The sequence below is a fragment of the Oncorhynchus nerka genome, linkage group LG1 (assembly GCF_034236695.1).
Source record: "Oncorhynchus nerka isolate Pitt River linkage group LG1, Oner_Uvic_2.0, whole genome shotgun sequence".
NCBI classification, from domain to species: domain Eukaryota; kingdom Metazoa; phylum Chordata; class Actinopteri; order Salmoniformes; family Salmonidae; genus Oncorhynchus; species Oncorhynchus nerka.
This window is the reverse complement of record NC_088396.1, coordinates 36,013,432-36,038,455: the sequence shown is the minus strand read 5'-3', so window position 1 is coordinate 36,038,455 and position 25,024 is coordinate 36,013,432. Positions and strand designations below refer to the sequence as shown.

At 43.6% G+C, this 25,024-nt stretch overlaps 1 protein-coding gene across 4 annotated transcripts in view; it reads left to right on the top strand.

Annotated features, from left to right (window-relative positions):
* Nucleotides 1-6,067, top strand: part of LOC115129739 (zinc finger protein Helios-like) — a 32,620-nt gene extending 26,553 nt beyond the window's left edge. For all 4 annotated transcript variants that reach the window (XM_029660421.2, XM_029660412.2, XM_029660432.2 and 1 more), the window contains one exon: nucleotides 460-6,067. In XM_029660421.2, coding sequence (XP_029516281.1) covers nucleotides 460-1,322 — 863 coding nt within the window. In that variant the 3' untranslated portion in view covers nucleotides 1,323-6,067. The remainder of the gene's footprint in view (nucleotides 1-459) is intronic.
* The last annotated feature ends 18,957 nt before the right edge of the window (nucleotides 6,068-25,024 follow it).

Sequence of the window (25,024 nt, the reverse complement as noted above, 5' to 3'; positions counted from 1 at the left end):
ATTATTTTGTTTGTGAGGTATAATTCACTGCACTATTAGATAGAGCGAGACACAGAGAGCGGATGAGAGAGACGAGGGCATGTTTTTCACTCTGTGGTTTGTTACACCTGTATCTCTGCCATAGCTCTTATCGAGAGAGGGGCAAAACAGCTCACCGCATCCCTGTTCTGGAAGGGTTAAACAGTGCATTCAGATAGATGGGGATTTCCACTATTAAACACAAAACCTCTGAGATAATGCAATACGAAAAACAAGAACATAATGCTTAGCTTCTCAAAAGGGAAAAGGTTCAACTTTGACAGGCACTCATATTCATATACTACAGTATATATTTACACTTGTATGTATAGTATACTAGTTGTCGCTAAACATGGTTTCAAGAGGTGTCATTCAACCAGACACTTTCTCCATACATATGTGAGTTTCATTGTGGTAATATGTATTCTGTGCTCTGTGCAGGTGAGAAGATGATTCGTTACAGTTACCCAGAGCTGAGCTATGAGATGGGTCTGAAGTATGAGAAGGAGGCAGAGCTGATGCAGGCTCACATGATGGACCAGGCTATCAACAACGCCATCTCTTACCTGGGCTCTGACTCCCTGAGACCCCTGGTCCACCACCCCCATCCGCACGGTCCACACGGTCCACACCCATCCCTCTCAATGGCTGAGGTGGTAAACATGGGCAACCCCCTCTTCCACCACGTCTACCCCCTGGAACCAGGGCCAGGGCACCGTATGGACCGACCAAGCAGCCGGGACGCCCCACCTCATCCTTCACCTCTGCACCCTCCTCTTCCTGACTTTACTCCCTCCTCCAACGGGCCCATCGCCCTCACCAGACCTAAGCAGCACCAGCTCCAGGGTACCAGAGAGGAGAGAGAGTGTCCTAGCAATAGTGGGCTGGACTCGGCCGAATCTGCACGGAGCAGCCCACAGGAGAGGCTGGGTTACCACAGGAACCACCGAAACAACCCCCACCCCCGACCCAGGTCCAGACCCAGCCCAGCCAATGGCGGGAGAGAGGAGGGACAAGGTGGGGCTGAGGTGGGTGGGGTGGGGTTGACAGCGGAGGTGGCCCGGGGAGAGGCGGCAGAGACGAGTCGGGACGGGGTGCGTGTGTTTGGGCGAGAAGGCCGGGAGGTGAGGGTGTTCCAGTGTGAGCACTGCTGTGTTCTCTTCCTGGACCACGTTATGTACACCATCCACATGGGCTGTCATGGTTACAGGGACCCGCTGGAGTGCAACATCTGTGGCCACCACAGTAAGGACCGCTACGAGTTCTCATCTCACATCGTCCGCGGGGAACACACCTTCCAGTAGAGGGCTGGACAAGACAGGAGCCGTCCCTCCCCATCCCCACCCCAGGACTGTGATGTTGAACTAACTGTGTGTGATCAATGCAGCGAACCAAGGCAGAGAAAACTAACTAACATTTGCTGCAGCATAATGATACTGACTATATAATTCCAAACAAATATATGAAGGTCTGGGCCAAATACACATTTTCATTTTTTAAGGTGTTTTGAAGATTTTAAAGTTGAGATATGCATCTGAAGTGAGGGATTTCTTCGCGTGGAAAAAAGAGGACAAAGAACAAGTACACCTATTCAGTTTTGTTGTGGTCTGTCTCTGAGATTGTCAAAGAGCAACTAATACTGTGAGTAGTTATATTATAGTTTTATAAGTCGTTTCACTGTCCTTGTCTTGCATACTGTATTGTTGCACTTGTTTGCTGCAACACAGACTGCCATGGAAGAGCTCAACTTGTCAAGGGGGCTTTCCCTGACTCCACCAACCAAACCATTTCATGCAATACACATCTCTCTGTCTTGTGTCAAAAGCCTTGCTAACTGCAAACTGCTCAGACGTGTTGTCACACCAGCCACATTAGAGAGGGAGAGAGAAGAGAGAGTGAGAGAGAGAGAGAACAAGAAAGAGAGAAAGAAAGAAAATAAAAGAGAAAGAGAGAGACTTACTCAGACATTGATTTACTTTTCCAGACATTGTATACAAATTTGTCATTAAAGTGTTGTTCATTACACTAGCTAACTATCTGCTTTCATTAGAACAGTTCCTTTAACCTTATCAGTTCCACAACACTTCACAGAGGAAAGGAAAAGCACTGCACTGCAACCTGCCTCCCTAAACCTGTTCTTGCACTAGCAGCCTGATGCCTTGAGGGATGTGGAGGAATGGATTAGGCACTCCCTGGTTGAATAGCAACTTCACATATCTTTCTCGCAGCTTGCCTTTACTCCACTCATGTGTCTTTAGTGAACAGGCTGCTTTCTGCAGATTACATGTCAGTGCATGTACTCCACTGTACTCCAGGGTTGGGATCAATACCATTTCAATTCAGTCAATGAAAAAAAGCAATAAGGAAAATTGGCATTGGAATTTGGAATTGCAATTTACTTTTTTTGTTGATAGAATTAAAATAGAATTGATCCGAACTTTGCTGTACAGTGGATATGAATCATGTGGAAAGCATTTAGCCCAGTACAAATGGCAATGCACTTTAAACCGATACACTGCTACTGTCAAGTAGACAGAAAGCAGTGTGGTTTAGAGTTTACTGAGAGCCTTTTTAGAAGGATAATGCCAATGAAGAAAGATGGCACTGATTTGGATCAAATATGATAATCTAGGTGCACTTGGACAAATGCATAAGACAATGTACATACTGCTCTTTAGATAACTCATATTTTGCTGGCAAAATATGTAATATCGCTGTTGTTCTGTTTATTTTGCAGCGTATACCATATTTTGAATTGACACTGTCTTTTGTCTTGATAGTCTTTGGCCATTGGAATGGCCCTATGTATATGGCCAGGAACAGTTCACTGTTCAATTCAAACTTCTCCTCTCCTGCCTGGTCTATGTAACCTTCCTGGTCAAAGTAGCAGCTTATTTCTGTTTAGATGACAGCGACTTGGACAAATGACATATCTACTCATAGTGCAACAGACTTACGGTACTTCTATTGCAACAGCTTATTGTTACTGTAAAGTATTGGCAATAGTATCTGTTTACACTTTTTAGTTGTTGTAGTATCTCATATACTATTGTACATTGTACATTCCCACACTGCATAATTCTTATTAAATAAGCGCCCCTATTTTTGTATTTAATCACACCTTTATCTTTGATAAGATGTATTTCTATAGGTGTTCTAATGCAACGGTATAGGCCTATTCTATGTTATAGTTGTCTTAAATCTATTGTATGTCTGCCTATTTTCTTTGTCTAAACAAATCCACAAACATAACAGCTCGCTATGAAGCAAGTATGATGCAAAGAAATCATTTTTCGAGATGTTTTTTAGAATATACAGCACCAGCCAAAGGTTTTGACACACCTACTCAATTAAGGGTTTTTCTTTATTTGTACTATTTTCTACATTGTAGAATAATAGTGAAGACATCAAAACTATGAAATAACACATGGAATCATTTAGTTAAAAAAAAAAGTGTTAAACAAATCAAAATATATTTTATATTTGTGATTCTTCAAAGTAGCCACCCTTTGCCTTGATGACAGCTTTGCACACTCTTGACATTCTCTCAACCAACTTCAACTGGAATGCTTTTCAAACAGTCTTGAAGGAGTTCCGACATATGCTGAGCACTTGGCTACTTTTCCTTCACTGCGGTCCAACTCATCCCAAACCATCTCAATTGGGTTGAGGTCGGGTGATTGTGGAGGCCGGGTCATCTGATGCAGCACTCCATCACTCTCCTTCTTGGTCAAATAGCCCTTAAACAGCGTGGAGGTGTGTTGGGTCAAAAACAAATGATAGTCCCACTAAGCACAAACCAGATGGGATGGCATATCGCTGCAGAATGCAGAGTGTGCCTTGAATTCTAAATAAATCACCAAAATTGTCACCAGCAAAGCACCCACACACCATCACACCTCTTCTTCCATGCTTCACGGTGGGAACCACACATGTGGAGATCATCTGTTCAGATACTCTGAGTCGGTTGGAACCAAAAATCTCAAATTAGGACTCATCAGACCAAAGGACAGATTTCCACCGGTCTAATGTTCATTGCTCATGTTTCTTGGCCCAAGCAAGTATCTTCTTATTATTGGTGTCCTTTAGTAGTGGTTTCTTTGGAGCAATTTGACCATGAAGGCCTGATTCACACGGTCTCCTCTGAACAGTTGATGTTGAGATGTGTCTGTTACTTGAACTCTGTGAAGTATTTATTTGGGCTGCAATTTCTGAGGCTGGTAACTCTAATGAATGTATCCTCTGCAACAGAGGTTACTCTGGGTCTTCTTTTCCTGTGGTGGTCCTCATGAGAGCCTGTTTCATCATAGCGCTTGATGGTTTTTAAGACTGCACTTTAAGAAACTTTCAAAGTTCTTGACATTTTCTGGATTGACTGACCTACATGTCCTAAAGTAATGATGTTTTTCTTTGCTCATTTGAGCTGTTTTTGCCATAATATGGACTTGGTCTTTTACCAAATAGGGCAATCTTCTGTATACCACCCTTACCGTGTCACAACACACCTGATTGGCTCAAACACATTAAGAAGGAAATACTTTAAAAAAAAATGTATGTTTAAGAAGGCACACCTCTTATCCTCATGAAGCTGGCTGAGATAATGCCAAGAGTGTGCAAAGCTGTCATCTATGCAAAAGATGGCTACTTTGAAGAATCTCAAATATCAAATATATGTAGATTTGTTTAACACTTTCTTGGTTACTACATGATTCCATACGTGTTATTTCATAGTTTTGATGTCTTCACTACTATTCTACAATGTAGAAAATAGTTTTAAAAAATCAAGAAAATCCTTCAATGAGTAGGAGTGTCCAAATGTCTGACTGGTACTGTATGAAAAACATTTGTCATACCACCTGTAGTAAACAGCACACAATTGCTTTACTATCTCTTACAAAAACATTTATGCAGAGTATAAATATAACATACATTATATGTTATATTTGTCCCTGTAGATAATCTGTTTGTATTCTGTTTTATTCTCTCCTTCCAAAAGCATCGACGTGTGCAGAAATTGCTTTGGCAACTCCCCCATTGAGAAAGACAGTGTCAGCACCAAGATTAGACTTTTGAAGAATGATCTATTTAACAAAAAGTCACTGGGAAGAAAACAATACAGATGATTGTTTTTGAATGTGAACTCGATAGCGTAGAGTTAAATGTGTTTTTTTTTTTTTTCACCTGCAGCTTTTACTGTGTGTATATGTAGAGGCCTTAGCTCAAAGTGCTTGTTTCTGGACCTACCGCTGTTGTACGAGCCGTCTTACCTCTGTTTGTACAACCTTGTTAAAGAGTGATGAATATAAAGTTGAAGCATCATGTGTAAATATATCTGTAGGCTATAGCATATATATGAACTTATATGAGCCTATATGAACACAAAGAAGAAGTGATATTATTGACAGACTCCACACTCCTAGATGAAGAGCATACTTGAAGTGGAATTAGTGACGCTCCTGATTGTGCTACATTTTTATACTTACTGAAAACGGAGCTAGATTTATATTTTTCTTGGTAAATGTAAAATATGAATAGTTTTGTGAAAATGACATGCTTTTTTATTATTCTTAAGCGCAAACCAACAAAACTGGTAAAAGAGGGTTACTGTGTATTGTTGTAAACATATTATATATGGTGTTTATTTTGGCACTATGAAAATGGGTTAGGAATGTGCACTTATATATTTGTTGTAATGATTATCATGTGGGGTACTCAGGTATTTGTCTTCTATGTACTTCTACTTTTGTATTTCTTAAAATACATATTGAAATAGATATTTTTTTTTATAAACTAAATTTAAAAAATAATCATTTGGGATATTGCTTTTATTGATAGGTTCATCTCTGAAATTGGTGAATTATGTGATGTTACAAATGCTACAAATTAAAATACCTGAAGAGAATATTGAGGTATTACCAAAACCAATGTTGCTACTGAAGTTTGCTTCCAATATAATTGAAATGAAATGAAGATACTGTGCTGTAAATAGCAAAATATTTGTTTATGACATGAGCTTTCCACTATTAAATTATAGATTGTTTTGTATGGATGTCAAGTGTGATGAAACAAGTTATTACCAGTTTGTATGGTGAAAGATAACCGCACACAATCTATGTATCCTAACACCTTAACCCATAAGAGCCTAAGACCCATGAAGCATAAAAAAAATACAAAAACAAATTATTTGATGAAAAAAGTGTTTTGGCCTTACTGCTATTAGCCCTTACAAATGCACTGATTAACAGATTTACAACATGAACATATATCTTAGAGGTATAAGAAAGATCAGGAAACATTTATATATATTATTATATATAATATGTTACATGTATTTAACCCCTTATTTTTGGCACTAAACAGTCTCCTTATATACTTACATCCATTTTTACATAAAAATTTTCTCAACTGGTACCATGGTACATTCAGATGAGTCTTGTGAGGCCTGTGAGGCGTCTTGTGAGGCGTCCTAGAGCAAAGCAACCAAGGTGTACGTGTCAGTGAGAGTCTCACCTTTGCAGATAGGAGTCGGATTAGTGTATAGCCCAAACTTTTAGGAAAGGGAAAGACAGAAGTTGGCAGATAAGCTGTACTGACTTCAGACGAGTCCCAAGACGCTGGGGGTCGCAGAGAAAACGGAGAACACCAGTGTGTTAATGAGAGTAGCTTCTGTGATCAAGGTCATCAGACTGTTAAATAGCCATCACTAGCCAGCTACCACCCAGTTACTCAACCCTACACCCTAGAGGCTGCTGCCTTATGAACATAGACTTGTACTCACTGGTCCCTTTAATAATGGAACACGAATCACTTTAATAATGTTTACATGAGACTGATTTTTAGTCTCTCGGACCCAGCTTTGATGTACCTGTACTGACCTCGCCTTCTGGATGATAATGGGGTGAACAGGCCCTGGCTCAGGTGGTTGATGTCCTTGATGATCTGTTTGACCTTCCTGTGACATTGGGGGCTGTAGTTGTCCTGGAGGGCAGGCAGTGTGTCCCCAGTGATGCTCTGGGCTGACCACATCACCCTCTGGAGAGCCCTGCGGTTGCGGACGGTGCAGTTGCCTTACCAGGAGGTGATACAGCCCGACAGGATTCTCTCAATTGCGCATCTGTAAAGGTTTGTGAGGGTTTGTGAGGGCCAAGACAAATTTCTTCAGCCTCCTGATGTTGAAGAGCCACTGTTGTGCCTTCTTTACCACACTGTCTGTGTGGGTGCACCATTTCATATTGTCAGTGAGGTGTACGCCGCAGAAATATAACCTTTTCACCTACCTACTTTTTTTGTTATTTTTTACTATTTTCTCCATTGGAGGATAATAGTGAAGACATCAGAACTATGAAATAACACATATGGAATCATGTAGTAACCCCAAAAAGTGTTCAACAAATCAAAATATATGTTAGATTTTAGATTCTTCAAAGTAGCCACCCTTTGCCTCGATTACAGCTTTGCACACTCTTGACATTCTCTCAACCAACTTCACCTGGAATGCTTTCCCAATGGTCTTGAAGGAGTTTCCACATATGCTATGCACTTGTTGGCTGATTTTCCTTCACACTGCGGTCCAACTCATCCCAAACCATCTCAATTGGGTTGAGGTTGGGTAATTGTGGAGGCCAGGTCATCTGATGCAACACTCCATGACTCTCCTTCTTGGTCAAATAGCCCTTACACAGGCTGGAGGTGTGCTGGGTGATTGTCCTGTTAAAATAAAAAGGATAGACCCACTGAACGCAAACCAGATGGGGTGGCATATTGCTGAAGAATGTTGTGGTAGCCATGCTGGTTAAGTGTGCCTTGAATTCTAAATAAATCACAGACAGTGTCACCAGCAAAGCACAACCACACCATCACACCTCGTCCTCCATGCTTCACGTGGGAAATACACATGCAAAGATCACCCGACCACCTACTCTGCGCTTCACAAAGACACAGTGGTTGGAACCAAAAATCTCACATTTGGATTCATCAGACCAAAGGACAGATTTCCACCTGTCTAATGTACAATGCACTTTTTCTTGGCCCAAGCAGAGACTTCTTATTATTTGTGTCCGTTAGTAGTGTTTTCTTTGCAACAATTCAACTATGAAGGCCTGATTCACGCGGTCTCCTCTGAACAGTTGATGTTGAGATGTGTCTGTTACTTGGACCCTGTGAAGCATTTATTTGGGCTGCAATTCCTGAGTTAACTTTGGGTCTTCCTTACCTGTGGCAGTCCTTATGAGTGCCAGTTTCATCATGGTGCTTGATGGTTTTCTGGATTGACTGACCTTAAAGTGATTATGGACTGTCGTTACTCTTTGCTTATTTGAGCTGTTCTTGCCATAATATAGACTTGGTCTTTTACCAAATAGGGCTATCTTCTGTATACCACCCCTACCTTGTCACAATACAACTGATTGGTTCAAACACATTAAGAAGGAAAGAAATTCCACACGTTTACTTTTAACAAGGCACACCTGTTAATTGAAAAGTATTCCAGGTGACTACCTCATGAAGCTGGATGAGAGAATGCCAGGAGTGTCATCTAGGCAAAAGGTGGCTACTTTGAAGAATCTAAAATCTAAAATATATCACTGTTTTGATTACTACATGATTCCATATGTGCTATTTCATAGTTTTGATGTCTTCACTATTATTCTACAATTGTGAAAATAGTAAAACATTAAGAACAACCCTTGAATGAGTAGGTGTGTCCATACTTTTGACTGGTACTGTACATTACTATTACAGAATTTCCACATTGGTGAGGATATTGGAAATGTAATCTAATTCAATTTAATCGAACGGTGATAACTTTTTTTAAACTAGGACAGAATAATTTATTTCTGACTTTATCCGACATAATATGGGTACAGCAGATGCCCTTATTGTATAGGACACTTTTAAATGTGCCACTAGAGGCCAAGCAATTCAATATTCATCTTAAAACAAAAGCAATTTAGGTCAAAAGAGTTCATATTAACAAATGAAATAGAAGGACTAACAGTACAGATAAATAGCAACAAAAAACTGTACAATAGAGATACAGAATAAGTTAGAGAAAAACAAAAATAATTGGAGAAACTTATTCAAGAAAGATCAACTGTAATATATAATGAAAAATAAAGCGATCTGGATGGAATATGGGGAAAGATGAACCAAATGTTTGTTTTATTTTCAACATAAAAATGCTACCAAAAATAATTGACTTGTTACAAATGACAAATGCAAATGTTATCACCCATCTAGACACAATACCCCATAATGACACATTGTAAATTGTACATTTCTGCAAATGTATTGAAAATGAAATCAAGACATTTCTAATATACATAATTATTCACACCCCTGAGTCAAGACTTTGTAGAAGCGTCTTTGGCATTGATTGCAGCTGTGAGTCTTTCTGGGTAGATCTCTAAGAGCATTGCCAACCTGTATTGTACAATATCTGCACATTAGTCTTTTTTTAATTCTTCAAGTTCTGTCAAGTTGGTTGTTGACCATTTCTAGGCAGCCATTTTCAAGTCTTGCATAGATTTTTAAGCCAATTTAATTCAAAATTGTAACTAGGCCTGTCAGGGACATTCAGTATTGTTTTGGTGAGCAACTCCAGGCTAAATTTGGCCTTGTGTTTTAGGTTATTGTCCTCCTGAAAGGTGAATTGGTCTCCCAGTGTGTGTTGGAGAGCAGACTGAACCAAGTTTTCCTCTAGGATTTTGCCTTTGCTTAGCTGTATTCCATGTATTTTTATCCTCCAAAAATCCCTAGTCCTTTTCAATGACATGCATTCCAATAACGTTATGTAGCCACCACCTTGCTTGAAAATATGAAGGGTGGTACTCAGTGATGTGTTGTGTTGGATTTGCCCCAAACATAACGCTTTCTATATAGGACTTTAACTTAAGTTAATTTCTTTGCCAATTTTTTGGCCAGTTATACTTGAGTGCCTTATTGAAAACATGCTGTTTTATGCTGTACAATATTCCTTCTTTTCACTCTGTTATTTAGGTTAGTATTGTGGAGTAACTACAAAGATGTTGATCTCAGTTTTCTCCTACCACAGCCATTAAACTCTGTAACAGTTTTAAAGTCACAATTGGCCTCATTGTGAAATCTCTGAGCAGTTGCCTTCCTGTCCGGCAACTGAGTTAATTAAGAAGTTAAATTGCTGTTTGAAATTCACTGCTCGACTGAGTGACTTTACAGATTATTGTATGCTTGGGGTACATAGATTAGGTCGTCATTCGAAAATCATGTTAAACACGATTATTGCACACAGCGTGAATCCGTACAATTTAGTTTTACTCTTGAACTTATTTAGGCTTGCCATAACAAAGGGGTTGAATACTTATTGACTCAAGACGTTTGAGCTTTTCATTTTGAATATGTTTTCAAAAATGTCAAAAACGTAATTCCGGAGAAGAGAAGAGATATTCGGAGTGAACTTCTAGTCCGACTCAGGAGGCGTGCACACCATCCACCGCTTCCGAGTATTTTACTTGCTAATGTTCAGTTTTTTTTCTTCAGGAGAAAAGACTAAGTGGCCCCTGGCCTCCCTGCGCTAAGCTGAGCTATCGTTGTGAGAGACTTCAAATCAAAATCAAATCAAATTTATTTATATAGCCCTTCGTACATCAGCTGAGATCTCAAAGTGCTGTACAGAAACCCAGCCTAAAACCCCAAACAGCAAGCAATGCAGGTGTAGAAGCACGGTGGCTAGGAAAAACTCCCTAGAAAGGCCAAAACCTAGGAAGAAACCTAGAGAGGAACCAGGCTATGTGGGGTGGCCAGTCCTCTTCTGGCTGTGCCGGGTGGAGATTCTAACAGAACATGGCCAAGATGTTAAAATGTTCATAAATGACCAGCATGGTCGAATAATAATAAGGCAGAACAGTTGAAACTGGAGCAGCAGCACAGCCAGGTGGACTGGGGACAGCAAGGAGTCATCATGTCAGGTAGTCCTGGGGCATGGTCCTAGGGCTCAGGTCCTCTGAGAGAGAGAAATAAAGAGAGGAGAGAATTAGAGAACGCACACTTAGATTCACACAGGACACCGAATAGGACAGGAGAAGTACTCCAGATATAACAAACTGACCCTAGCCCCCCGACACATAAACTACTGCAGCATAAATACTGGAGGCTGAGACAGGAGGGGTCAGGAGACACTGTGGCCCCATCCGAGGACACCCCCGGACAGGGCCAAACAGGAAGGATATAACCCCACCCACTTTGCCAAAGCACAGCCCCCACACCACTTCCTCTTTGAAGTTTCTCTGGCATCCTGTAAAAATAAACTGATCAGGCCTGTTCTAAGATGAGACCCAGTTGTAAAAGAGTACCTGACTACCTGATAAAAAAAGGTTTATTAATATCACCTCAGCAAGGATTACTGTAGTCTGTATATGATTCAATTCCATTTTTCCGTTTCTGGCAGTTTGTCTGGTTTCACGGAATTATGTCTCTCTCCGGATATACTGTCCCCGTCCATACAGTCAGTTGATTTGATTTGGTTTGATTTGATTCATTTTAGAGATGTTCAGGACCAGTTTATTACTGGCCACCCATTCCAAAACAGACTGCAACTCTTTGTGGGTTTCAGTGAATTCATTAGCTGTGGTTGCTGATGTGTATATGGTTGAATCATCAGCAGACATGGACACACAAGCATTGTTTAAAGCCAGTGGCAAGTCATTGGTAAAAATAGAAAAGAGTAGTGGGGCTTGAGAGCTACCCTGTGGAACTCCACACTTTACATATTTGACATTAAAGAAGCTTCCATTAAAGAAAACCCTCTGAGTTGTATTAGATATACTCTCCTGCAACCCGCATCCCCCAATGTGGTACGGGTCTGCTTTTTCTATACTTTAGAATCTGAACCCTCATCAGAAGCTAGCCGCTAACTAGCTACTAGCTAGCCACTGCTAGCGGTCTTCAACGCTAACTAGGACACCAGCGCGACATCTACCCAAAGCATATCAGACTGCTTTTTCTCTACCACATCTCCGGATTCCTACCGCAAGCTCTGAACCTTTATACCGGATCATCGTAAATAGCTAGCTGCAATCCGAGTGGCTACTCCTGGCTAACGTCTCTGTCCCAGAGCAAGCACCAGTTAGCCTGGAGCTAGCCTCGAGCTAAGCCCATCTCCCGACTTGCTGAAGAGGTCCAAAAATACCTAATTTGCCAATTGGCCTGGACCCTCTACTGACCCTCTACTGCCGACACGGAGCCCCGCCGATCCATCACGACTGGTCCGCCGACATAATCGTCCGAGGGGGTTTCAACAGGCTTTTCCGCTGCGACATCGCCAAAGATCCATCGGCTGGCCAAGGCCCGCGAGCTTTCTGAATCGCTGTATCTCCAGCTCACCGCATGAAGAGGAATAAACAGACTCACCCCATCGCGACGTCCCCCAAAGGTTAACTCTCTAGCCCTCGCTATCTCCCTGCTTGCTAATTCGGCCTGCTAACGGCTAGCTTGTCAAGCTCCGGTCCGCTAACTGCTACCTTGTCTAGCTCGGGCCTACGAACTGTTAGCTTGTTAGCACAGGCCTGCTAACCGTCTGAACCACCGCGTCCCAATCACTCTCTGACCCCATTTACTTTCTATCTCTTTTTGATTTTTAATTTGTTTATACCTTCCGGAAACCTGCCTCACCCAATGTGATACGGAATCGCTGTTACTTTTACTCTTATTTTTATTTTTATGACACACTCAAGAACCTCCAGACGCTAACCAGCTAACTAGCTACAAGCTAGTTAGTCATTGTTAGTTTAAAAAAAAAACCTGGATAACACTCGCCAGCCCAGCCCCCTGCCCATCCACCGCTGCCCCTGGACACTGATCTCTTGGCTACATAGCTGACGACGCTGGACTGTCCATTAATCACGGTACTCCTTTCTGCTTGTTTGTCTTACCTGTCGGCCCCGTTGCCTAGTCAACGCCATTTTACCTGCTGTTTGTTGTGCTAGCGGATTAGCCTCGCCTACTGTTTTTAGCTAGCTTTCCAAATTCAACACCTGTGATTACTGTATGCCTCGCTGTATGTCTCTCTCAGATGTCAATATGCCTTGTATACTGTTGTTCAGGTTAGTTATAATTGTTTTAGTTCACAATGGAGCCCCTAGACCCACTCTGCATACCCCTGTTACCTCCTTTGTCCCACCTCCCACACATGCAGTGACCTCACCCATTACAACCAGCATGTCCAGAGATACAACCTGTCTCATCATCACCCAGTGCCTGGGCTTACCTCCGCTGTACCCGCACCCCACCATACCCCTGTCTGCGCATTATGCCCTGAATATATTCTACCATGCCCAGAAACCTGCTCCTCTTATCCTCTGCCCCCAACGCTCTAGGCGACCAGTTTTGATAGCCTTTAGCCGCACCCTCATACTACTCCTTCTCTGTTCCGCGGGTGATGTGGAGGTAAACCCAGGCCCTGCATGTCCCCAGGTACCCTCATTTGTTGACTTCTGTGATCGAAAAAGCCTTGGTTTTATGCATGTCAACATCAGAAGCCTCCTCCCTAAGTTTGTTTTGCTCACTGCTTTAGCACACTCTGCTAACCCTGATGTCCTTGCCGTGTCTGAATCATGGCTCAGGAAGGCCACCAAAAATTCAGAGATTTCCATACCCAATTATAACATCTTCCGTCAAGATAGAACTACCAAAGGGGGCGGAGTTGCAGTCTACTGCAGAGATAGCCTGCAAAGTAATGTCATACTTTCCAGGTCCATACCCAAACAGTTCGAACTACTAATTTTGAAAATTACCCTCTCCAGAAATAAGTCTCTCACTGTTGCCGCCTGCTACCGACCACCCTCAGCTCCCAGCTGTGCCCTGGACACCATTTGTGAATTGATCGCCCCCCATCTAGCTTCAGAGTTTGTTCTGTTAGGTGACCTAAACTGGGATATGCTTAACACCCCGGCAGTCCTACAATGTAAGCTAGATGCCCTCAATCTCACTCAAATCATCAAGGAACCCACCAGGTACAACCCTAACTCTGTAAACAAGGGCACCCTCATAGACGTCATCCTGACCAACTGGCCCTCCAAATACACCTCCGCTGTCTTCAACCAGGATCTCAGCGATCACTGCCTCATTGCCTGTATCCGCCACGGAGCCGCAGTCAAACGACCACCCCTCATCACTGTCAAACGCTCCCTAAAACACTTCTGTGAGCAGGCCTTTCTAATCGACCTGGCCCGGGTATCCTGGAAGGACATTGACCTCATCCCGTCAGTTGAGGATGCCTGGTCATTCTTTAAAAGTAACTTCCTCACCATTTTAGATAAGCATGCTCCGTTCAAAAATGCAGAACCAAGAACAGATACAGCCCTTGGTTCACTCCAGACCTGACTGCCCTCGACCAGCACAAAAACATCCTGTGGCGGACTGCAATAGCATCGAATAGCCCCGTGATATGCAACTGTTCAGGGAAGTCAGGAACCAATACACGCAGTCAGTCAGGAAAGCTAAGGCCAGCTTCTTCAGGCAGAAGTTTGCATCCTGTAGCTCCAACTCCAAAAAGTTCTGGGACACTGTGAAGTCCATGGAGAACAAGAGCACCTCCTCCCAGCTGCCCACTGCACTGAGGCTAGGTAACACGGTCTCCACCGATAAATCCACGATTATCGAAAGCTTCAATAAGCACTTCTCAACGGCTGGTCATGCCTTCCGCCTGGCTACTCCAACCTCGGCCAACAGCTCCGCCCCCCGCAGCTCCTCGCCCAAGCCTCTCCAGGTTCTCCTTTACCCAAATCCAGATAGCAGACGTTCTGAAAGAGCTGCAAAACCTAGACCCGTACAAATCAGCTGGGCTTGACAATCTGGACCCTCTATTTCTGAAACTATCTGCCGCCATTGTCGCAACCCCTATTACCAGCCTGTTCAACCTCTCTTTCATATCGTCTGAGATCCCCAAGGATTGGAAAGCTGCCGCAGTCATCCCCCTCTTCAAAGGCGGAGACACCCTGGACCCAAACTGCTATAGACCTATACCCATCCTGCCCTGCCTATCTAAGGTCTTCGAAAGCCAAGTCAACAAACAGGTCACTGACCATCTCGAATCCCACCGTACCTTCTCCGCTGTGCAATCTGGTTTCCGAGCCGGTCACGGGTGCACCTCAGCCACGCTCAAGGTACTAAACGATATCATAACCGCCATCGATAAAAGACAGTACTGTGCAGCCGTCTTCATCGACCTCGCCAAGGCTTTCGACTCTGTCAATCACCATATTCTTATCGGCAGACTCAATAGCCTCGGTTTCTCGGATGACTGCCTTGCCTGGTTCACCAATTACTTTGCAGACACAGTTCATTCTCGGGCCGACTCTTTTCTCTGTATATATCAATGATGTTGCTCTTGCTGCGGGCGATTCCCTGATCCACCTCTACGCAGACGACACCATTCTATATACTTTCGGCCCGTCATTGGACACTGTGCTATCTAACCTCCAAACGAGCTTCAATGCCATACAGCACTCCTTCCGTGGCCTCCAACTGCTCTTAAACGCGAGTAAAACCAAATGCATGCTTTTCAACAGATCGCTGCCTGCACCCGCATGCCCGACTAGCATCACCACCCTGGATGGTTCCGACCTTGAATATGTGGACATCTATAAGTACCTAGGTGTCTGGCTAGACTGCAAACTCTCCTTCCAGACTCACATCAAACATCTCCAATCGAAAATCAAATCAAGAGTCGACTTTCTATTCCGCAACAAAGCCTCCTTCACTCACGCCGCCAAGCTTACCCTAGTAAAACTGACTATCCTACCGATCCTCGATTTCGGCGATGTCATCTACAAAATGGCTTCCAACACTCTACTCAGCAAACTGGATGCAGTCTATCATAGTGCCATCCGTTTTGTCACCAAAGCACCTTATACCACCCACCACTGCGACTTGTATGCTCTAGTCGGCTGGCCCTCGCTACATATTCGTCGCCAGACCCACTGGCTCCAGGTCATCTACAAGTCCATGCTAGGTAAAGCTCCGCCTTATCTCAGTTCACTGGTCACGATGGCAACACCCATCCGTAGCACACGCTCCAGCAGGTGTATCTCACTGATCATCCCTAAAGCCAACACCTCATTTGGCCGCCTTTCGTTCCAGTACTCTGCTGCCTGTGACTGGAACGAACTGCAAAAATCTCTGAAGTTGGAGACTTTTATCTCCATCACCAACTTCAAACATCAGCTATCCGAGCAGCTAACCGATCGCTGCAGCTGTACATAGTCTATTGGTAAATAGCCCAGCCATTTTCACCTACCTCATTCCCATACTGTTTTTATACTGTTTTTATTTTATTTATTTATTTACTTTTCTGCTCTTTTGCACACCAATATCTCTACCTGTACATGACCATCTGATCATTTATCACCCCAGTGATAATCTGCAAAATTGTATTATTCGCCTACCTCCTCATGCCTTTTGCACACATTGTATATAGACTGCCCATTTTTTTTTTTTCTACTGTGTTATTGACTTGTTAATTGTTTACTCCATGTGTAACTCTGTGTTGTCTGTTCACACTGCTATGCTTTATCTTGGCCAGGTCGCAGTTGCAAATGAGAACTTGTTCTCAACTAGCCTACCTGGTTAAATAAAGGTGAAATAAAAAAAATAAAAAAATAAAAAATAGATAGCTCTGAATCCACAATATGGCAGAGTTGAAAAGCCATAACACATACGTTTTCTCAACAAAAGGTCATTAATGTCAAAGGCTACACTGAAACCTAACAGTACAGCCCCCACAATCCTATTATTATAAAAATTCAACCAATCATCAGACAGTTGTGTCAGTGGAATACATGTTGAGTGCCCTTCTCTATAATTCCACTGAACGTCTGTTGTTAATTTGTTTACAGAGAAACAGCATTGTATTTGATCAAACACCATTTTTTACCAGCAAGCTGGTAGGTCAGCTGTTAGAACCAGTAAAAGTTGCTTGGGAGACCCGGCCTTGGTCGGCAGGATCACTGGACAGATAGTACTGTAGCGTGCCAGCAACTGATTCCAAACACCTCGCTGGATCCTAACTCAAATGGTAGCTAGCTAATAAGAAACTACTCAAAAAACGTTAAAAACTTTCCAAAACAACAAACCGAGCTCTCCATCGTTCCGTGTTCAACAGGAAGTGACGTGTACAGTGATGTGTATTGAGAGTAAGAATACACCAGGTGCAATTTCTAAATTTGGTTGTGCATCAGCAGTTTTTCTCTTGTTATGTCAGTCACTCAATTAGCCATGTCAGCTAACAATTGTTTGATTGGTATTTAATCTAACCAGCTATCTAAACTTGTAGTAATCATGGTTGAAAACTGACCAGGCCCTGCCCTCCAGTGGGCCCCCATTGATTTTGTTAGTCATTCTCACTCAGGTCTCTTATTTGAATTTATTTATTCTACCTTTAGTTAACTAGATATCTTATTAACATGGCATAAGTCATTATAAAATGTGTAGAAGTACAGGATAAGTGCTTTAAATCAACAAACTGTAATGGCTGTTTGAAGAAGAGGACCAAGATGCAGCGTGGTACATGTTCATGATTTGTAATAAAACTGAACACTAGAACAAACAATGCGGAACAAACTAAACAGTTCTGTCTGGTGCAGACACACAAAACAGAAAATAACTACCCACAAAACACAGGTGGGAAAAGGCTACCTAAGTATGGTTCTCAATCAGAGACAACGATAGACAACTGCCTCTGATTGAGAACCACACCCGGCCAAACACACAGAAATAGAAAACATAGAACACAAAACATAGAATGCCCACCTCAACTCACGCCCTGACCAAACCAAAATAGAGACATAAAAAGGATCTCTAAGGTCAGGGCGTGACACAAACATTTCTCTCCACCCCATGGCAAAATAGGTAGAATTGCAGGATGAACTGCAAACATTCAACATTTTTTTTGCCCTATGGCAAAATGAGTAATAATTGCATGATTTTTTCAAATAAAATTGCAGTTCTTTCCATACTATGGCAAAATTAGTAGAATTGCATGCTTTAAAAAACATTGCAGTTCTTTCCATCCTATGGTGAAATGTGAATAATGGCAGAAAACTTGCTTTAACGCTGCAACATTTAGTCTTTTCCCAGTGTTAAAATACGTAGAATTGCAGGAAATTCACATACAAAAAAAAATGTCTCTACCGTCAAGAGGGGGGCACTAAAATGCTTTACTGCAAGGTGGGGGGGCCCCCCAACCAAATCTCACTTAGGGACCCCATACTGTCTCTCTCTCTCACCCTGTTCACACTCACGCTGTACAACACATTTAACACAATGGTTGTGATAAAACTGATGTTTTTGTGATAAAACAAAGTCTTCACAACAAACAAAAAATGATCACTGTGTGTTTCTTCACAACAGTTATGTATGCATGTTTGTGCATCCTACAACTCAAGTGTGTAGGAGGCCATACAGCCAGACTACTATAGTTTATTTTCTTCAGGAGAAAAGACTGAGTGGCCCCTGGCCTCCCTGCGCTAAACTGAGCCATCGTTGTGAGAGACTTCCTCTTTGAAGTTTCTCTGGTATCCTGTAAAAATAAACTGATCAGGCCTGTTCTAAGATGTGACCCAGTTGTAAAAGAGTACTTGACTACCTGATAAAAAAAAACAGTTTATTAATATCACCTCAGCAAGGATTACTGTAGTCTGTATATGATTCAATTCCATTTTTCAGTTTCTGGCTTTGTTTTACTAAGCTTGGAAAATAACCAGCAGTTTGTAAGGCTGTATGGCAGGGCATTGTCTTGTGAGTTAGACGTTACAGTAGGAGGAGGTTCCTGATATCTTAAGCCCAGATATATCCACTGTGTAGTTGTGCAATCACTGCCTGGTGACTCTTATTCCTGTTTTTCCTGCCTGACCATGGGGATTTTAGGGCTGGTTTGCTACACACACCATTTCTCTCTCTCTCTCTCTCTCTCTCCCTCTCTCTCTCTCTCTCTCTCTCTCTCTCTCTCTCTCTCTCTCTCTCTCTCTCTCTCCCACTCTCTCTCCCTCTCTCACTCTCTCTCTCACTCTCTCTCGCTTTCTCGCTCTCTCTCTCTCATTCCAATAAACACCCAGCGCACATCCATAAGACAATGGAGATACAGGCCATAGACTGCTAGAGAAATGGCGCGAGAACCAAAAAGGGTTCTATGGTAACCCAGGTTACTGTACCACTCAGCCCCGTCTAAGGACCTATGTTAGGAATAGAAATTTAGATAAAGAGACTGTGATATTTGTGTGTGTGTGTGTGTGTGTGCGTGTGCATGCGTGTGTGCGCGTGTGTTCCTCTGCGTGCAGACGCTCGCAGTGCAGAGATTGACTAATGTGATGTCAGTTCAGTTCAGCACAGTGTCAGAACCATGTCAGTAAGGTTAGGGAGTGGAATGGGAGGGGCCTCCAGACAGGAGCTGCAAGGACTGGGGAGTGTTGTTAGGGGAATCCAGCTCAACTGATGTCAGCAGTAGTCTAGCCCTACAATCTATTACACTGGAAACAGTTCTCCTGGCGCTGTCATTGTTTAACAAAGAACCCATCACACAGAGGTACACTGGAATATGTACATTTAAGCTGGATAATGTACTAATCATAGGGTCCAAGTCACCATATCCTCCAGGGGTCGCTACACTAATCTATGGCTCACGCTGTGCTTTAACCTCTCGGTTGTCTAGGGGTGACATTTAGGCAAAACAATCGAATGTGTATTTCCTGTGACAGTAGAGAACAATGTAATGTTCTGTAAGGAATGATTATGAGGATGACTTCTGAAATCAAACCAACCTGGTGTCAGTGCAAAGACCTATGGGTAATGTGGGCTGGTTTGTGGTCAGGCAGCTCAAAGAGCAGGTTGAGATGTACATGTGAGGAGGATGTTGGACTATGGGGAAACTTCCACCTTCTTTCGTCTCTCTCGCCCTCTCTCTCTCTCTCTCTCTCTCTTTCTTTCTCTCTCTCACAAGTTATATAGCAAGTCTTCTCACTACGGGAACTTTGGTGCAAACGGCATGCAGAGAGAGAGAGAGAGAGAGAGAGAAAGAGAGAAGGAGAGTGAAAGAGGAGACAGACAGACAGACAGACGGACGGACGGACGGACGGACGGACGGACGGACGGACGGACGGACGGACGGACAGACAGACAGACAGACAGACAGACAGACAGACAGACAGACAGACAGACAGACAGGCAGACAGACAGACAGACAGACAGACAGACAGACAGACAGACAGACAGACAGACAGACAGACAGACAGACAGACAGACAGACAGACAGACAGACAGACAGGCGGGCAGACAGGCGGGCAGGCGGGCAGGCAGACAGACAGACGTGTGCACCTGATAGGAGAGAAAGTGAGAGAAGTAGAGGTTTTGTGGATCAGCGTACACCTGCGTGGTTGCTTGGTTTGTGAGTTAGTATTGGGAAGAGAGAGAGAGAGAGAGAGGGAGGGAGAGAGAGGTTGTGATGTTGGAGAAGCTGTTGGTTTTAGCTGGGGACATAAGGATACAGACAGCTGTGGTTTGACATAACTGGGTTCACAGCTGCCTTAAACTGAAGTGAAAACAGGAAATATATGTAAATAAAGATAGACTTTCCACAATAGATAGACTGTGTTTAGTCAGATGCGTTTTCAGCACTTCATTGTACCTGGCTACCTATCTCTATTTGAGGCTGCTAGAGGGAGACACTCCCCTGGGTAAAAAAAAGAGAAAAGAAACATGTTGTCTCTGCAACTCTTGGCACGGTTATCTCCCCTTTTAAATGTCAGCTCTTTTGTTCGCTTTGTGGTTGCTGGGCCTTGGTCAAGACAGGAGTAAACGACTTAGCTACAGAACAACACTCAGAGAGAGATTAAAAACTCTGTGCCATAGGACCCCTTAAACTTTCTATAAGTATACCAATTCAATGCATGCACACAGACCAGATCTGCTGCAACATACAGGGCAGAGATGCATGGATAGGGATTGGCTTCAAAGTGAACTATCTGGGGAAATATCTGTAGAAAGCCACTCACTGCCTCTCTCTGGTGTAGTGTAATGTCCTGTTGTGCAGTCGTGGAGTGCTACTAGTATGAGTTCTGTAATCCTTTTAAAACATGCTTGTATTGGTGGGTTACAAACTCAAAGATAATCTGCTTTATACGGCCTCTAGTTTTGATAATGTGTCCAATGACCATATTCAAACTGTCATTATTCATAACATTTGCCTGAAATGATCTCTTATCATTCAAGTTTCCTTCAGTCACATAATGTAACAGATAGTACTGATCAATGTCAATGTGACCAATGTGATATTATTTAACCCTACGCTGTAAGAGTCTACTCAAGTCCCAGCCCCCGCATTGACATCAAGGGCAGAGTGGTATGATGCTGTACTCTCAGTGTTGCTCAGATTAAACCAGTCATTCAGTCTTGTTTCCACACTCATGGTTAACTGCGAGGGCGGACATCAACACAAACTGTAATGTCCTGCCAAGGTGTGTGTTGACGCGGGCACGCACACACACACAACCGTGTAGTTAGTGAGTAAACTACTGCTACTATAAAAACGGAACTCAATCTCACTCTTGTGCTGCCCTCCAGTGGTACTACATTTACATTTACATTTAAGTCATTTAGCAGACGCTCTTATCCAGAGCGACTTACAAATTGGTGCATTCACCTTATGACCTCCAGTGGAACAGTAGTGCATCTAAATCTTTTCAGGGGAGGGGGTGAGAGGGATTACTTTATCCTATCCTAGGTATTCCTTAAAGAGGTGGGGTTTCAGGTGTCTCCGGAAGGTGGTGATTGACTCCGCTGTCCTGGCGTTGAGGGAGTTTGTTCCACCATTGGGGGCCAGAGCAGCGAACAGTTTTGACTGGGCTGAGCGGGAACTGTATAGTGGTAGGGAGGCGAGCAGGCCAGAGGTGGATGAACGCAGTGCCCTTGTTTGGGTGTAGGGCCTGATCAGAGCCTGGAGGTACTGAGGTGCCGTTCCCCTCACAGCTCCGTAGGCAAGCACCATGGTCTTGTAGCTACACTTAGTACTACACTTAGATAAAATGCTTCACATAAAAGAGACAAGATATGGATAAAGACGTGATAAATTAACATCTGGTTAATTCATTCAATTACCATAAAGCAGTATGATGATCAGACCCCTTAAGCACTTTTCAAACACCCTGGGATGATCATGGGATCTTTTGCCATGTTAACTATAGTTGAAGTTTCTACCTATGCCCAGTAGTTGGCAGTATATTTGAAAAAGTAACAAACCAGAGACAATAATTTATTTTATCCAGTGGATGGCAGCAGTGTACAGTGTACAAACGTTTCCTCCAATATCCCTAATCATCATTAAACCACAACTCAGAGAGAGAGAAACAGAGAGAGAGGGAGAGAGAGAAAAACAAAACACCCCATTAATAACTTGAGAAAGTCCTCTCAGCCTCATCCAGGAGTTTCACTTCTGACCCTGACACATCTGACCCTGTCTGAGCTTGTGACCGGCCAACAATTTGCAATGTAAGCTATCTACCTTCACAGCCCTTAGAGAGATCAATGCAGGCAGCCCTCAGAGAGATCAATGCAGGCAGCCCTCAGAGAGGTCAATGCAGGCAGCCCTCAGAGAGGTCAATGCAGGCAGCCCTCAGAGAGATCAATGCAGGCAGCCCTCAAAGAGATCAACATAGGCAGCCCTCAGAGAGATCAATGCAGGCAGCCCTCAGAGAGATCAATGCAGGCAGCCCTCAGAGAGATCAATGCAGGCAGACTTCAGAGAGGTCAATGCAGGCAGCCCTCAGAGAGGTCAATGCAGGTAGCCCTCAGAGAGATCAATGCAGGCAGCCCTCAGAGAGATCAACATAGGCAGCCCTCAGAGAGATCAATGCAGGCAGCCCTCAGAGAGATCAATGCAGGCAGCCCTCAGAGAGATCAATGCTGGCAGCCCTCAGAGAGATCAACGTAGGCACTGCCACTTATTCAGAATGAATCAACAACCCCAACTGGCCCTCGATATACAGACTAAATCAACAACCCTTACTGGCCCTCGATATACAGACTAAATCAACAACCCTTACTGGCCCTCGATATACAGACTGAATCAACAACCCCAACTGGCCCTCGCTATACAGACTGAATCAACAACCCTTACTGGCCCTCGATATACAGACTGAATCAACAACCCTTACTGGCCCTCGATATACAGACTGAATCAACAACCCTTACTGGCCCTCGATTTACAGACTGAATCAACAACCCCACTGCCCCTTATTCAGACTGAATCATCAACCCCACTGCCCCCTATTCAGACTGAATCAACAACCCCAAATGCCCCTTATACAGACTGAATCAACAACCCCACTGCCCCTTATACAGACTGAATCAACAACCCTTACTGGCCCTCGATTTACAGAATGAATCAACAACTCCAATGCCCCTTATACAGACTGAATCAACAACCCCACTGCCCCTTGTTCAGAATGAATCAGCAACCACACTGCCCCTTATTCAGACTGAATCAACAACCTCACTGCCCCTTATACAGACTGAATCAACAACCCCACTGCCCCTTGTTCAGAATGAATCAACAACCCCACTGCCCCTTATTCAGACTGAATCAACAACCCTTACTGGCCCTCGATTTACAGAATGAATCAACAACCCCACTGCCCCTTATTCAGACTGAATCATCAACCCCACTGCCCCCTATTCAGACTGAATCAACAACCCCACTGCCCCTTATACAGACTGAATCAACAACCCTTACTGGCCCTCGATTTACAGAATGAATCAACAACCCCACTGCCCCTTATACAGACTGAATGAACAACCCCACTGCCCCTTGTTCAGAATGAATCAACAACCCCACTGCCCCTTATTCAGACTGAATCAACAACCCCACTGCCCCTTATACAGACTGAATCAACAACCCCACTGCCCCTTGTTCAGAATGAATCAACAACCCCACTGCCCCTTATTCAGACTGAATCAACAACCCCACTGACACCCTCGATATACAGACTGAATCAACAACCCCACTGCCCCTTATACAGACTGAATCAACAACCCCACTGCCCCTTGTTCAGAATGAATCAACAACCCCACTGCCCCTTATTCAGACTGAATCAACAACCCCACTGCCCCTTATACAGACTGAATCAACAACCCCACTGCCCCTTATTCAGAATGAATCAACAACCCCACTGCCCCTTATTCAGACTGAATCAACAACCCCACTGCCCCTTATTCAGACTGAATCAACAACCCCACTGCCCCTTATACAGACTGAATCAACAACCCTTACTGGCCCTCGATTTACAGACTGAATCAACAACCCCACTGCCCCTTATACAGACTGAATCAACAACCCTTACTGGCCCTCGATTTACAGAATGAATCAACAACCCCACTGCCCCTTATACAGACTGAATCAACAACCCCACTGCCCCTTGTTCAGAATGAATCAACAACCCCACTGCCCCTTATTCAGACTGAATCATCAACCCCACTGCCCCCTATTCAGACTGAATCAACAACCCCACCGCCCCTTATACAGACTGAATCAACAACCCTTACTGGCCCTCAATTTACAGACTGAATCAACAACCCCACTGCCCCTTATACAGACTGAATCAACAACCCTTACTGGCCCTCGATTTTCAGAATGAATCAACAACCCCACTGCCCCTTATACAGACTGAATCAACAACCCCACTGCCCCTTGTTCAGAATGAATCAACAACCCCACTGCCCCTTATTCAGACTGAATCAACAACCCCACTGCCCCTTATAGAGACTGAATCAACAACCCCACTGCTCCTTGTTCAGAATGAATCAACAACCCCACTGCCCCTTATTCAGACTGAATCAACAACCCCACTGCCCCTTGTTCAGAATGAATCAACAACCCCACTGCCCCTTGTTCAAACTGAATGAACAACCCCACTGCCCCTTGTTCAAACTGAATGAACAATCCCACTGCAACTTATTCAGACTGGATCAACAACCCCACTGACAACCT